Source organism: Lagopus leucura, unplaced genomic scaffold, assembly GCF_019238085.1.
Source record: "Lagopus leucura isolate 7727_CA_CO unplaced genomic scaffold, USGS_WTPT01 Super-Scaffold_100021, whole genome shotgun sequence".
In the NCBI taxonomy this organism is placed as follows: Eukaryota; Metazoa; Chordata; class Aves; order Galliformes; family Phasianidae; genus Lagopus; species Lagopus leucura.
In genome coordinates, this window is record NW_024962274.1 from 2718457 (window position 1) to 2730672 (window position 12216).

The 12216-nt window shown below is 46.4% G+C and overlaps 1 protein-coding gene and 1 long non-coding RNA gene across 6 annotated transcripts in view; one reads left to right on the forward strand and one right to left on the reverse strand.

Annotated features, from left to right (window-relative positions):
- LOC122183929 lies at window positions 1-10137 on the forward strand. 5 transcript variants are annotated; one of them, XR_006180426.1, is made up of 6 exons: window positions 1-2751; window positions 2879-2990; window positions 3236-3393; window positions 3473-4435; window positions 6176-6302; window positions 6795-7557. It is a non-coding gene; the product is annotated as an uncharacterized LOC122183929 (long non-coding RNA). The 5 variants fall into 5 exon arrangements; XR_006180425.1 differs by lacking the exon at window positions 2879-2990 and having other exon boundaries at window positions 3473-3511; window positions 3837-4435; XR_006180427.1 differs by lacking the exons at window positions 2879-2990; window positions 6795-7557 and adding an exon at window positions 9940-10137 and having other exon boundaries at window positions 6176-6298.
- LOC122183927 (probable cation-transporting ATPase 13A5) overlaps window positions 1538-12216 on the reverse strand; it is a 27360-nt gene continuing 16681 nt past the window's right edge. The window contains exons 16-30 of the mRNA XM_042878406.1: window positions 12032-12188; window positions 10522-10639; window positions 9870-9994; window positions 9603-9766; window positions 8837-8959; window positions 8004-8083; window positions 7750-7792; window positions 6903-7012; window positions 5788-5884; window positions 5144-5216; window positions 4794-4968; window positions 3894-4084; window positions 2859-2947; window positions 2217-2297; window positions 1538-1732 (exon numbers count right to left, since the gene is read on the reverse strand). Coding sequence (XP_042734340.1) covers window positions 1538-1732; window positions 2217-2297; window positions 2859-2947; window positions 3894-4084; window positions 4794-4968; window positions 5144-5216; window positions 5788-5884; window positions 6903-7012; window positions 7750-7792; window positions 8004-8083; window positions 8837-8959; window positions 9603-9766; window positions 9870-9994; window positions 10522-10639; window positions 12032-12188 — 1821 coding nt within the window. The remainder of the gene's footprint in view (window positions 1733-2216; window positions 2298-2858; window positions 2948-3893; window positions 4085-4793; window positions 4969-5143; window positions 5217-5787; window positions 5885-6902; window positions 7013-7749; window positions 7793-8003; window positions 8084-8836; window positions 8960-9602; window positions 9767-9869; window positions 9995-10521; window positions 10640-12031; window positions 12189-12216) is intronic.

Consider the following 12216-nt stretch of genomic DNA (forward strand, 5'->3'; position numbering starts at 1 on the left):
GATTATAAAGAAAAGCCTCTGGGCATCTCAGGGCAGTCTTTGTGCCTGGAGCTGGGCCCATTGCAGTGACCAGCATGACAGACCCTTGTTCCAGCACAAGTCTTCTCCCAGCCAGCAGGATAGCACAGCCCACGTCCCACACCTGGAGGTTGAGCTGCATAACATCTCCATGCCTACAAAGTCTCACTGTCTCTGAGCACAAAGCTGGCATGCAACTCATCCTAGGAGAAAGGTTTTGAGTGGAAGTGTGATTTATGATTCTTCATGGAGAGTGTTCAGCTTGCATGTTTGGAACTGTATTTTTTTGCAGGTTGCATATAAGAAATGAAATCTAACTGTGCCTTCACCACGTGCAGCATTCTGGAGAAATAAGAGAGGGGAGCAAGAGCTGTCAGTAAGCAGCTTGCTATTTTTGTCTGCTCTCACCATGTATATAACTGGACCAGAAGCTTTTTTTAAACAATGGTTGTTCCAGTGTTTGAAATAACAAAGCCAAGCCTTCTAGTCATATTTTGTAGTTAATACAATGAAATAATATTGTTGGTTGTTTTGTTTGTTTGTTTTTGTTTGTTTGTTTGTTTTTTTAACATAGAAAATGTATTAAAATAAAACTGGGCTCTTGGTAACAGAACCTGGAAGCCCTGTTCTATTTTCCTGTAAATGTAGTCAGAAGATCTTTCAAGACTAAACTTAGGAAGTGTCTGATTAATATGAAGATGAGAACAAGCCCAGCCTGGCTCAGCTTCCTGAACGATGCAACTGAAGAGCAGCGGTGCACATTAACCACTGCTTCTTGGCGTGACTTGGATAAAACAAGCAGCTCTGTGCAACTTTCCACCCAGTGTGCCCTGAGAGCAGCAGTGCCACGTGGCACCCAAGAGAGAACTAAATTTGGGTAAAGAGGCAGCTATTCATTCCCTGGGTGCATATCCCAGCCCAGCTCCAGCCTGCTGCAGTGCTTGAGCTGAAATTTTCCCTGTGCTCAGCACATTGTGTCTGCAAAAACTGGCAAGGGAGGGTGAAGTAAGGACAGCATGTGCACCCTCCCACATTTGAAATTCATTCCAGAATGGAAGAAAACCAGAATTGCCTTGTAAGTGGAATTTTGCTTGGAAGCTGAAGTTTCATTTAATGCAGGATTTTGCAGTTGCTCTTGTGCTCCTTGATGCAGTCAAGGTTAGGTCACTAATTGGGTCATCAAGCCCCATGGGTGCAGTGACAGGGTTTAGTGGAGCAGTGTCTAAGTGCTGGAGCAGCAGCAGTCATAGCTTCGCTGTGCTCAGTGTTGTTGAGCCTTTGTAGGAGGTGCTGGCAATGCTGAAGAGCTACTGTTGCCATGGAGCAGAGTCAAAGCTGTTATTTTAGCAGCAAGAGAAAGAATAATCCTCGCCTCTATTCCAGGACACAGCTAGCTTGCCTCTGAATGGAGGGGTTTGTTCAGAGAGCACAGGAATCCAAGCCCGGTGCTTGTGGAGCGATGCAAACAGGACCGGTCAGCGGGGACAAGGCAGCCCTGTGCCCAGCTGCAGGCTCTCGCCTAGTCCCTGTGCTCATAGCTGGGGTTAATGTAAACCTCAGCTGTGCTTCTTGCTGCAAAGTCCTTGGTATTCACAGGAGGCCAGTTCGGATCCCTCTGCAGCATCTGCTGCCACTTTCGGTACTGGCTTTTGGACTGATACCCAACGCAGGTTTTAATCAGCATCCAGAGGTGCTTGTTCTGCAGGAGAACATCCTGCAGAGTGACACAGCACAGCATTAGTGGGAGGAGACCAAAGCCAGCCCCTCTGACATGTGCCAGCCCGATAGCTGTGTGAGCCACGGCAATCCTTTTTCAGTACAGGTATTGCATTTTCCTCTTGTGGTGAAGGACACTGCATGCTTGCTGCCTTGCAGGCAAAAATACCTGCCACAGGATGCAACTCCATGCTCCCACCCAGGGTGGCACAGTCATCTCTGACCCACAAAGCATCATTTGTGTCAGCTGCATGACAGTGCTCACACTCTACAAGCTTAAGACATGTGGGCTAAGTCATTTCTATCAGGTGCTCTATCACGTAGATTTGATTGACACACAGTGACTAATAAGGAAAAAGGAGAAAAAATGAAAAAAAGCATGTTTGTGCATCTGCAGGAAGAACGTGGCTGCTAACAGAGGAAGAAAGTCCTGAACAGATGCCGCTCACTACTGGGAACAGAGAGTAAATGAATGCACTCACCTCTGTAAAAAAAGATACACAGAAGGTGACCAGGAGCATCAGTAGGACATAAACTCTCCAGATCACAGGAGTGCAAAGAAACTGTTGGAAAAGACAGGAGCAGCAATTAAGTTTGAGTGCCCTGCCAAGATTTGCATCTGTTCCTAATGACTGGAGAGGCTGACTAATACTTTCTCGATGGCAAGCATGGAGAATTCCGTAGGCAGTGACAGTAATTCCTTGTCACAGAGATTTGGAGGGGCTGATGCCAGATTCCCCATGGCATGTAGCTGCTTCACATCACCACTGACCCTGAGACAGACACCAGCAGATCAGCATTCAGAGCTCAAATATTCCAGAGAGCTGCAGCCTCCTACATGCAAACCCACATTCTGTGCTGTTGTGTTTTTTTGTTAGGAAGAACAGCTCAGCAAGAAACAAAGCACTTTTTCTTCTGCCCATTGCAGTCTGGAGGGGAGGGCTGCCTCATCAATCAAGCCCTTGTTGAATGGATGATACAGAAATTTGAAAGAGATGCCCAGGCAACGTCAAACCAGTGAGTTCATTTCCAGTGTGGCCATACCTGTAGCTTGTGCTGTGTGCATAGGTAAAGATCCAGCAAAACAAAAAATAAATGCATGTTCTGTCTTTGTCTTCACTTACCTGCATGCCACTGTACACAGCATCCATGTCAGCAAGGAAGAGGAAGAGGCAGATGGCGAGCTGGAGGGTCAGAATGGCTGAAAATACATCTGGAGAAACAAGAGCATGGGTGGCCCTGGGAAAGGGGCTTTGGTGGGTGGACTCTTCAGATACACTCATGGCAGTCCCAAACACTAGTGCTGTATTGCTGCTAGCCTGTACTTTTGTAGTGTTATTTGTTTGAGGGGGTGCTGTGCCTAGAAGACCTATGGGATTGAAACCTAGCTGAGCTATTCCCTAGCGGTCTGTTGCAAACCTCCCTACCTATACTGCTTTTCTCACCCAGGTGATTTGGTATTGCAGAGCAGATTCCTTCTGACGTCCCCTCTCTCCTGCAGGTGATCAGGGCTCTGTGAAATGAGTTTGGGACCAGCCTATTGCCAAAAAAAACTAGCGAAATCAGCTCTGCCAAGGTTAAGCAAGATCCTGCTCTCTCATCCGTGAGTAAAAAGCTGCAATTGCAAAGGAGCTATAAGTCAGCTGGAGGGTGGTAGAGGTAAATCATCTCTGCAAATCTCAAATAGAGAAGGAAAGGTTATTGTGAGAGGATTTTAACAGTGATATTATTATTACAGGCTTTTCTCTCTCATCTCTCGGAATGGAAGTCAGGCAAGGTAAAACTGAATCTCAGAGGAACTCTATTTCATGTGTGGATTTTGAAACAAATACATCTGATCCTTGCACACTGTGTTCTCAGTAATACACAGTTCTGCACTAAGTGCAGTACATCATCTTCTGAAAAGCATCTCTTTTCCAAAACACAGTTTTCTTTTTCAGCTCTGCTGCTCCTTTTTGCTAGAGGGAAACTAACTTAGGCAGTGTTCACTGAGATTCTTTAAGGAGGGAAGCAGGAGCACATACACAACAATTACATCACGTGCCAGTCACTGGTGTGGGTACAGAAAAAGCTACATCGTTCTTTGCCTTCTCTTCTGCCAGGAAGATTTTGGGGCAGAAAGGGAGTGTACAGAGCACATGTGTTCCAGCTCTACTCACAATTGGTGTAGATGGGCTTGCGGAAGGGCTTTCCCTTGGAAAAGACAAAGGCCACAATGATGCAGTTGATGGAGGACAGCGGCCACAACGTTGTGTCTTCATAGCTGAGGACAGTGCTCTGGGCACTGCTGCTGGTACTGTTTTCCCCTGGGCCAGTGGGGAGCAAGGTGTGGTTCCTGAGTGAACAGTGTCTGCAAAGTAACAATCATCATCTTGTTCCTGCCTTCTGCAAGAGTGAGCTGCAACAACAACCCTTTCTCCTTTCCTACCCGCAGCAACCAGATATCACTGGCAGCAATAAAAAACACAGTAAATAGATATCATGTATACGTATACGTAGCTGAAAGTCACAGCTTGAAGCAGTGATTGAGCACCTGGTGGGAAGGCAGGGCCAACCCAAGGAGCTCAGGTGCATGCAATGTACCTGAGTGGCCAGAAGAGATGGAGCCAGGATGCACCCCTTCCCAAACCTCATTTAAGGGTTGGCAGCAAAGGCAAGTAGATCTTGCTGGAGAACCCTGCCTACCTGAGGCCTTCTAAAGGTAAGGAGGTTCTTTGTTTTGTTTCCATGCCCACAGCTGCCACATTTGAACTGCTCCTCACTTGCTACAGCCTAGGACTTTGTTTTTATGCTGTTATCATTGTGCTTTCTAACATGTTACCATATATTTCTTAGAAAGCTGCTTAACTATTGCCGTGTGCCACATCTCAGCCCCCAGCTAGGCAGCGACAGCAATACTCAATGTACAGCAGTGAGGAGAAGGCCCAGTTCCTTGCACATTGCTCCAGAAACTCTGGCTTTGTGGCACATTCATGTGCTGGTCTGGTCTTGCTGACAGCTGCAGTGTACCCCATAACTAGAGCTGTGTTCTGGGGGTCCTGGCAAGGAGAGGGACTCACCTCCAGCTGGCCAGCGCTACATACCAGGGCTGCTGCTTCACTAGGAGGAAGCCACAGGTCTGCATGGCTATGGTAAAGCACACGTTGAGGACAATAGAAAGCAGCAAAGGGGGGGAGATGAGCTGGCCAGGAGGGCGATAGGGTGCTAGCTTTGGGTAGGCTTCAGTCAGACTCACTGGAGAGAAAGCAGAGAGATTTGTAGTCAGTGGCCAAGGGATTGCTCTGCCACCAGTGGTTACAGTTACTGATGGCAGAACTTGGCTCCTTGCTTTAATATTTGCTGAGAAATGAAGTTGGCTATTTACACTCATGCTTTCAAACAAACACAGGGGCTTTACCACGCTGCTTACTTGTTAGGCAGACCAGGAGAGTAATGACCACATCTTGCATCAAATACTGGTAATTCCCAAAGATTTGCAGCTGCTGAAATAAAAACAAAGAAGGCACCACCTGACTACCAACATCTGTGGGGTTACAAAATACTGCCCCATACTATCTCAGAGCAGCAGCATCTGGGTGCACCCATAGGTGCAGAGTGAGCCTAGCTGAGTGCCACCCAGCCTGTTGCAACTCAAAATGCTTATGAGTGACCCAGTAGCAGGTGAATGTTTTTCCACCTTTATCCCAGCAGACACCATTCCTTGTAGAGCACTCAAATCAGGTCACTTGTAGCCCCCAGTAATGGCAGGCATGGCTGGAGTTCCACATTATGCCCAACTTTAAACTTATGTGAGTCATGGGGACACAGACATGGCTGGTGCACCCAAATTAATGGCTGCAAAAGCAAGGTTATGTCATTGTCATTTGATTCAACTATCCTGATATTAACTGAAATGCTTAGCTGAATAATCATTTAATAGGTTATCCAACTTTTCACTTGTTTGTGATTCCTTGAGGGTGCATATGCTGTTTTGTCCCTATTGAGTAATACAACTAAAGACAAAACCCCACATGAGCACAGCTTGCCAGTGCAAGGTGGGCATTATACACTTACCCAGAACAGCAGAGCAGTGCCAACAAACTGTATCAGGCCATACAGGGTCAGATATTTAACCACAGCAAAGGAAGCCACCAAAGCAGCTCGACCTTCCCTGCTCAAAACACAAAACAAAGCTGAAACTGCCCCCTTACCACAGCAGGAGGTGTGCCATCCTGATGTTGCAGTGCTGCAGGTTGCTACTGCTTCTAAGCAGAGTAAATCCTTTGGTTAAGACTCTTAGAGAAGAATGGAAGATAGTTTAAATTCCATAGATGTATTTTGGCCTTAAGATACTGCAGAGCCACTTAGCTACCCCTCATCTGCAATGTTTTGTTTCCTCATGTTTATTCTGCTGCTATGATTTTAATACCTGGCTTAAGCTGCTGTTGTTTTTTCTTTGCAGATTTGCTCAGCAGTTCTGGGAATCAAGTGCACTGCCACACAAAATCGTCTTTGCATACATTTGGCTAAATGGCATTATTCCTGGCTGTTCAATGACTACATACAGCACTTGGATATGAAATTTGTAGGTACTGACAAGCAAATCTGTTCTGTGTTAACCATTATACCTGCCTTTTCACGGAACTGTACTTCTGTACCTGCAGTCATAGAATCACTAAGGTTGGAAAAGACGACTAAGATCATCTAGTCTGACCCCAACCCATCCCAGCATGCCCACTGACCGTGCCCTCAGTGTCACAGCTCCAGAAACGGTGACCCCACCATCTCCCTGGGCAGCCTGTGCCAATGCCCAGCCACTCTTTCTGAGAATTTTTTTCTATTATCCAACCTAAACCTCCCCTGGCACACCTTGAAGCCGTTCCCTCTTGTCCTACCTGTTCCAAAATTATCAGTCCCTATGTGCAACACTCTGGAATTTATGGATTTTATGTTGTTACTGAGAAATTAAGTTTGATTTATCAGCATATTTGAGGGTAGCGTGTACACAGCTATACATAAATATATGTATATATGTGCAGCTGGCCATAAACAAACACAAACAACTTGTTTCCTTTGCCAAGCTCCCCAGGATCCCTGTGCACTGCTGTGCATCTCACACTCGTGACCCCATGCACTGAACTTGGTGCAGGCATTGTCCTGAGCCCAACGCAGGGCAGCAGCCAACCAACCTGATCAGCTCTGGCACACACTGGATGTTGGGGATCTGCGAGGTGAAAGGTGAAGCCACCGATGCCTCCTGCTCAGACAGCGATATCCCAGCGTGGGCCACCTTCAAAGCCTGAAACCCACAGGAGCGGGAAGCTGGAGAGGCACACATCCACCCTTCCCACTGCATTTAGTGGTGCTTCACATGTTTTCAAGTGTGCTTTGTCATTGATGTTTCCTTATTCTGTGGCCCAGCTGATCTCATTTTTCAGATATCTTTCCTCCTCTAGAGCTTAAATATTTCTTTTGTTCATTTAATCCCACTGTGCCTATTTACAGTTCTCTGAACTACCCTTCTCTGTCTCCCACAAAGCCTGTTGGGGTTTGTGCATACCTCTCCTGTTGAACAACTGCCAAACTACTTAAATCAGCATGTTCTCCTTGTTCCGCTCCTTTTCATCTCTTGATCATATTTCTTTTATTTCTTATGAGGTCCATGTGAGCCAGCCCTTTCCCCTCTGGCCTAGCACTAAGGAACAGGTTATGGATGGCTTACACCAAACCAGCTAATGCTGTTACAAAATGATATTATGGTAACACATTTATTGTAGCAATGTAATAGACAACGTAATAATGATTTTGAGCATTAAGGTCCTCAAATTTGCATTTGAACAAATATGTAAGTAGTGTACCTGTTCTTATTTCTAGGGGAAAGATGCACATAGGTAATGTTTAACAGCATTCTGACTGAGCACACATATGTGCTAGCTTGGGAAATGCTTGTGAAGTGGAGTGCCAAGAAATATCTCGCCTCTTTACCCTATAGGTTGAAAGGAGTGATATGAAGGAGGGAGATTTGCTCCTACGTACCCCACAGTCATTGGCTCCATCGCCACACATACCCACGTAGTAACTGGTGGAGAGAAAGGAAGGAGAACAGTGATGAAAGGAGTGAAAATTTGGGGGGAAGGATGGTCATTGTATTTTGGAGTCTGTCTGTGATTTTAGCTCAGCTCCATTTCACAGAGCCTTCAGTGCAGCCACAGCAGGTGCAAGGAGGGTTGGATGGAGCTACATGCATCTTTCTTTGCTTGGGTTCAAGAAGAAAGGGAACAGAACCTTACTTGAGTTTTTGAAGCTCTTCAACAAGGCTGGATTTTTGGCCAGGAGACATCCTAGCAAAGACAGTTGCATTCAGAAGAATCTGCAGGACAGAGAAAGGAGCAGCTTTGAGGTGGGTGTTCATGCCCTGTGGAGGCAAGGTCAGGATCCCTGATGGCACAAACCTCTAATGCTGTCTCCCAGCCCTGACAGTAATTTAATTGCCCTTAGGATCAGATTTCACCTAAAGTCAACTTCATTCTGCTCTGACTTCTGTCTTGCCTTTCTGTGGCAGACCAGCATCACCATGTACAGCCTTGGAGCAGTAAGGTGTCCCATGACATTCCCTGTTGCAGCACAGATGGTGCTGCTGGTGACTGTGGCAATAATGCTGCTCACATCAAGGTTTTTCCAACATGAAATTCTGTTCAGAGAAATCTCTCTCCCAGCAGCAGCTATTTTGTGAGAGGTTGACAGGAGCTGAAGGCTGCTAAATGCAGATATTTCATGCTCCTTCTGCCACTGCTGAGCAGGAGACACTGCTAGTTCTGGCATTAGTAGGTGGGAATTGGGCTGCTGTTTTTAATTAAATCGAAGTAGAGGAGGTGACCACAGAGTCATTCCACCATGGCATGGTCTTTGCACACCTCAGCCACCCTGGTCACCTGAAGTCTCTCAGATGCTGACAGCAAGCTGCTCGGTCTAACCACGAACTGTGCTGAGAGGCTTCTGAGTTGTCAGAAATGACAGCACTTCAGGTACTGACAGGTACTGACACCTTTCCCCAGCTGGAACAATGCTGTCATTTACATAAAGCAGGGGCAGTGAGCAAGTGCTTTGTTTCCTCTGCACTTACTTTTGGCAGCAAGCTGTAGAAGTGCTTTACAAGAACCTGGTAGGACTTCCCATTCATTGCAAAATGGTAGTGGCAGCCTTCTCCTTCCAAGGTAATCTTTTCCTGGGCATGGGCACACACCTCCTAGAAACAAGACAGCATTTATCCTCAGACAGAAGATCGTGACACCTTGGAGCCTTGTCCCCAGGACAGGCCCATCTCTGGAGCTGACAGGCAGCCATGGTGGTGCCACCAGCTCTCAGCCAGGGCAGCGTGCCTGACACTGGGCAGAATGTTCCCTTCTACTTTACATCCATCTCTGCTGTGGACCACACCACATTTCAGCCTCCCATGAGAGAGACAGGCATGAAGCATCCTTTCCTGGGACTTCAGGCCTGGCAATACTGGATTTTCTAGCTTTGTTCTCATGTGTCACTGATACCTGTTAGGCATAGCTGGCTCATTTAGGCACTAAAGTTTGGTCCAGCAAACATTCTCGCAGACAAGTATTTCTAAATGCATTAATTAGGTACACATCAAGCATGAGATCTGCAGTGCATTGCCAGTTATACATGCAGTCCTGAGTAAAAAGCCTCTATATTAGTTATCTCTTCCTTGTAGATGGATGATTCACTCTGTATACCCTGGCTAGATAGGAACCCACCCGATGCTCCTCTGAGTGCTTCAAAATCTGTAGTGAGAGCCCAAACCTAAAAAACAGTTATTAGACATCAATGCTTTGCTAATTCACCCTGGCACCCAACAGCCTTCCCTTGGCTGTGCTCACGTTGGGAGCAGCTGCACTTGTTTTGCTGCCTTCTGCCAGCCGCCAGGCAATGGAAGCTGGAGCAGAGCCCTCTGGTTCACTGGCTTCAACGATGATGACTTTGCTGTCCTCATGAATCATATGCGCAGTCCTGGCCACCGTGACTGCTGTCTGAAGGTTGTCCCCTGCCAATGGTACCACAGAGATTGGCTCCCTGAGTCCTCCCTCCATCATGGGGCTGCTGTAGGAGCGAGCTGCTCCCATCTGCCATGGCTGCGGGGGGTTCACCTGTGACCATGATGCTCCTGATGCGGGCAGCAGCCAGCTCTCGCAGCACAGGTTTTGTCTCTGGTTTCAGGCGGTTCTCCATCACCAGAAGGCCCAGAAACTCCAGCCCAGACTCCACCTCCTCTCTTGGGAGAAGGAAAGAAACATGGTTGTGCTTCCCAGGAACAAGGCTCTCCAGTGGTTGTATTGCTGGGAAAGGCGTGCTCAGCTAGAAACATGTTCACTCTAACATGAAGCACAACTGGCATGAGCTTGCACTGCTCAACAAGTGTCCACATTTCAGCTGCCTGTCCTTGCTATGCTGTCTCCTAGAAGGACCTGCACAGCCAAGGTGAATGCAGAGAGTGGCAGGCTCAGGCTGGCTGAAACCCCCATTCAGCATAGCTTTCTATCTCAGTCCTAATCCACCCTTTTGAAGCACAATTACCAGCTTGAAAGATTCAGCTCGGTGAGCCTTGCAAGAGCAGTAGTTAATTGCAAGGCAATTAACAGCATAATCAGCATCTGCTGAGAGGAAGGCGTGATGGGGTTCAGTTTCCCCATGCACATCCTCGGGCAGGAGAGAATGGGAAGGGCTGGGCTGAGCTGGGCCAGGCCAAACCATCAGGAAGAGAAGTGACAGTGGTGCTCACAGCCATTCAGCACTGCTTACCTCTCTAGGTCACCCACATCTACATCCTCTGGGAGGCTCAACACTTTATGAGCCAGGGCGATGACTCTGAAGCCTTGGCTTGTGTATGTCTTAAGCTCCTCCAAGAAATCAGATGGGACTGTTTACAGGATAGAAAGTTATGTAGTTAGAATGTTCCATCCTTGCTGATTGCTCCTCTGAGGTTAAAGTCTGTCCTGTGACACGCTTTATAGCCTTTCAATAGACTTTCAGTACTGTGCCCTCTCATACAGGCCAGTTGGTTTGTACAATGGCTGTGCAACTGACTGATCCATGAGTCTATTTCATACTTTTAAAATTCATGTTAAGGTGCAGGTATGCACAGTGCATTACTAAGCAGAGAACAAATGAGTGTTTCCATAGCTCTGGCCTGATCTTTTCTGTGTACGTGCTGAGTAATGCTCAGAAAGTTGCTTTTATGTTTATGCCTTAGTGAGAAAATTCTCCCAATATCCTGAATTTTCAATTTTGATTGTTCCAGTGACTCTAAAACAAAGGGTTCCTTTTCACTTCACAGTATTTTGTAATCACTACATACTGACATCATAGCTTTACAGTGTGGAACCCTATTATTTATTAAGCTGTAATCAATAGAGAAACAATCAAGACTGAATGAGAGGAACCATTTAGAAACCTGAGAAAGTGGAACAACTTCTTAAAAGATATTTTTCTTACTGACATGGAATTGTTTGGCAGTTTGTGTCATTAGGTCTTTAAACTGAATCTTTCCATTGTCCCTCAAAACTATTTTCACCTGTTCTCAGCTCGCTGCCATCTCAAATAGCAAACCACAGAGACACAGACCACTGCTCCTGCACAGCTGGCATCCTTCCAAAATGCTCAGTGAATACGACCTGGGTTTCAAGTTTGCAGGCAAATTTGAGAACAGGCCTATTATATTGCTCTTACACACAAAAGAAAAGCTGATGTTTACTTGCAGAGAGAGGACAGAAGCCTTGGCTTGAGTGTTAATAGCAATTATCCTTAATAACAGTAATTTGTATGTCCACAGCAAGTTACCCATTGCTGAGATTTAAAGCCTATGTAAGCTGGGTCAGTAAATAAATACTGAATTTACAGGTCAATAAATTAACAGAAAATTTAAGAACTCATGCAGCACAACAGAGTGGCTGTGACACATGCAATTACCACCACCCCACACCTACCCTGAGTATTCGACATATCAACGTTATTTACAAGCTGTATCTTCAGCTGATGCACATCAGCTAAGTGATGTATAGTGGCCAAACCACAGGCTGTGCATCTCTCCCTGCTGGGCTACGTGCATCCTAACATACACACAAGCAATGAAGGCTTATTTGTGCTTTTAACTAATGACACTTCTGCACAAGGCTAAGACTTGTTTGTAGGAGGAATCGTATACATGCAGTTGCAGAGCGAGTGCTGCAAATCTTTTAGGATTACAGTTCAAGGTCTGCTTTGGATTAAGTTCTAATAAATGCTAGAAAGCTGCCCTCCCCCACATCTATACCGGTTTCTTGTCTGCAAAAGCTGGACACTGTCTCTGGTGCTCCTTTCATGTACAGGTCGTACTGCTCCTCTCCGATCTTCTGCGAAACAACAGACATCCTCTGCAGCCCAGAGGAAAATGGGAATTGATGTAGGATTGCAATTCCTTCCACGGGAGCCTGGGAGAGGTCAGGAAAGAGAGATGTT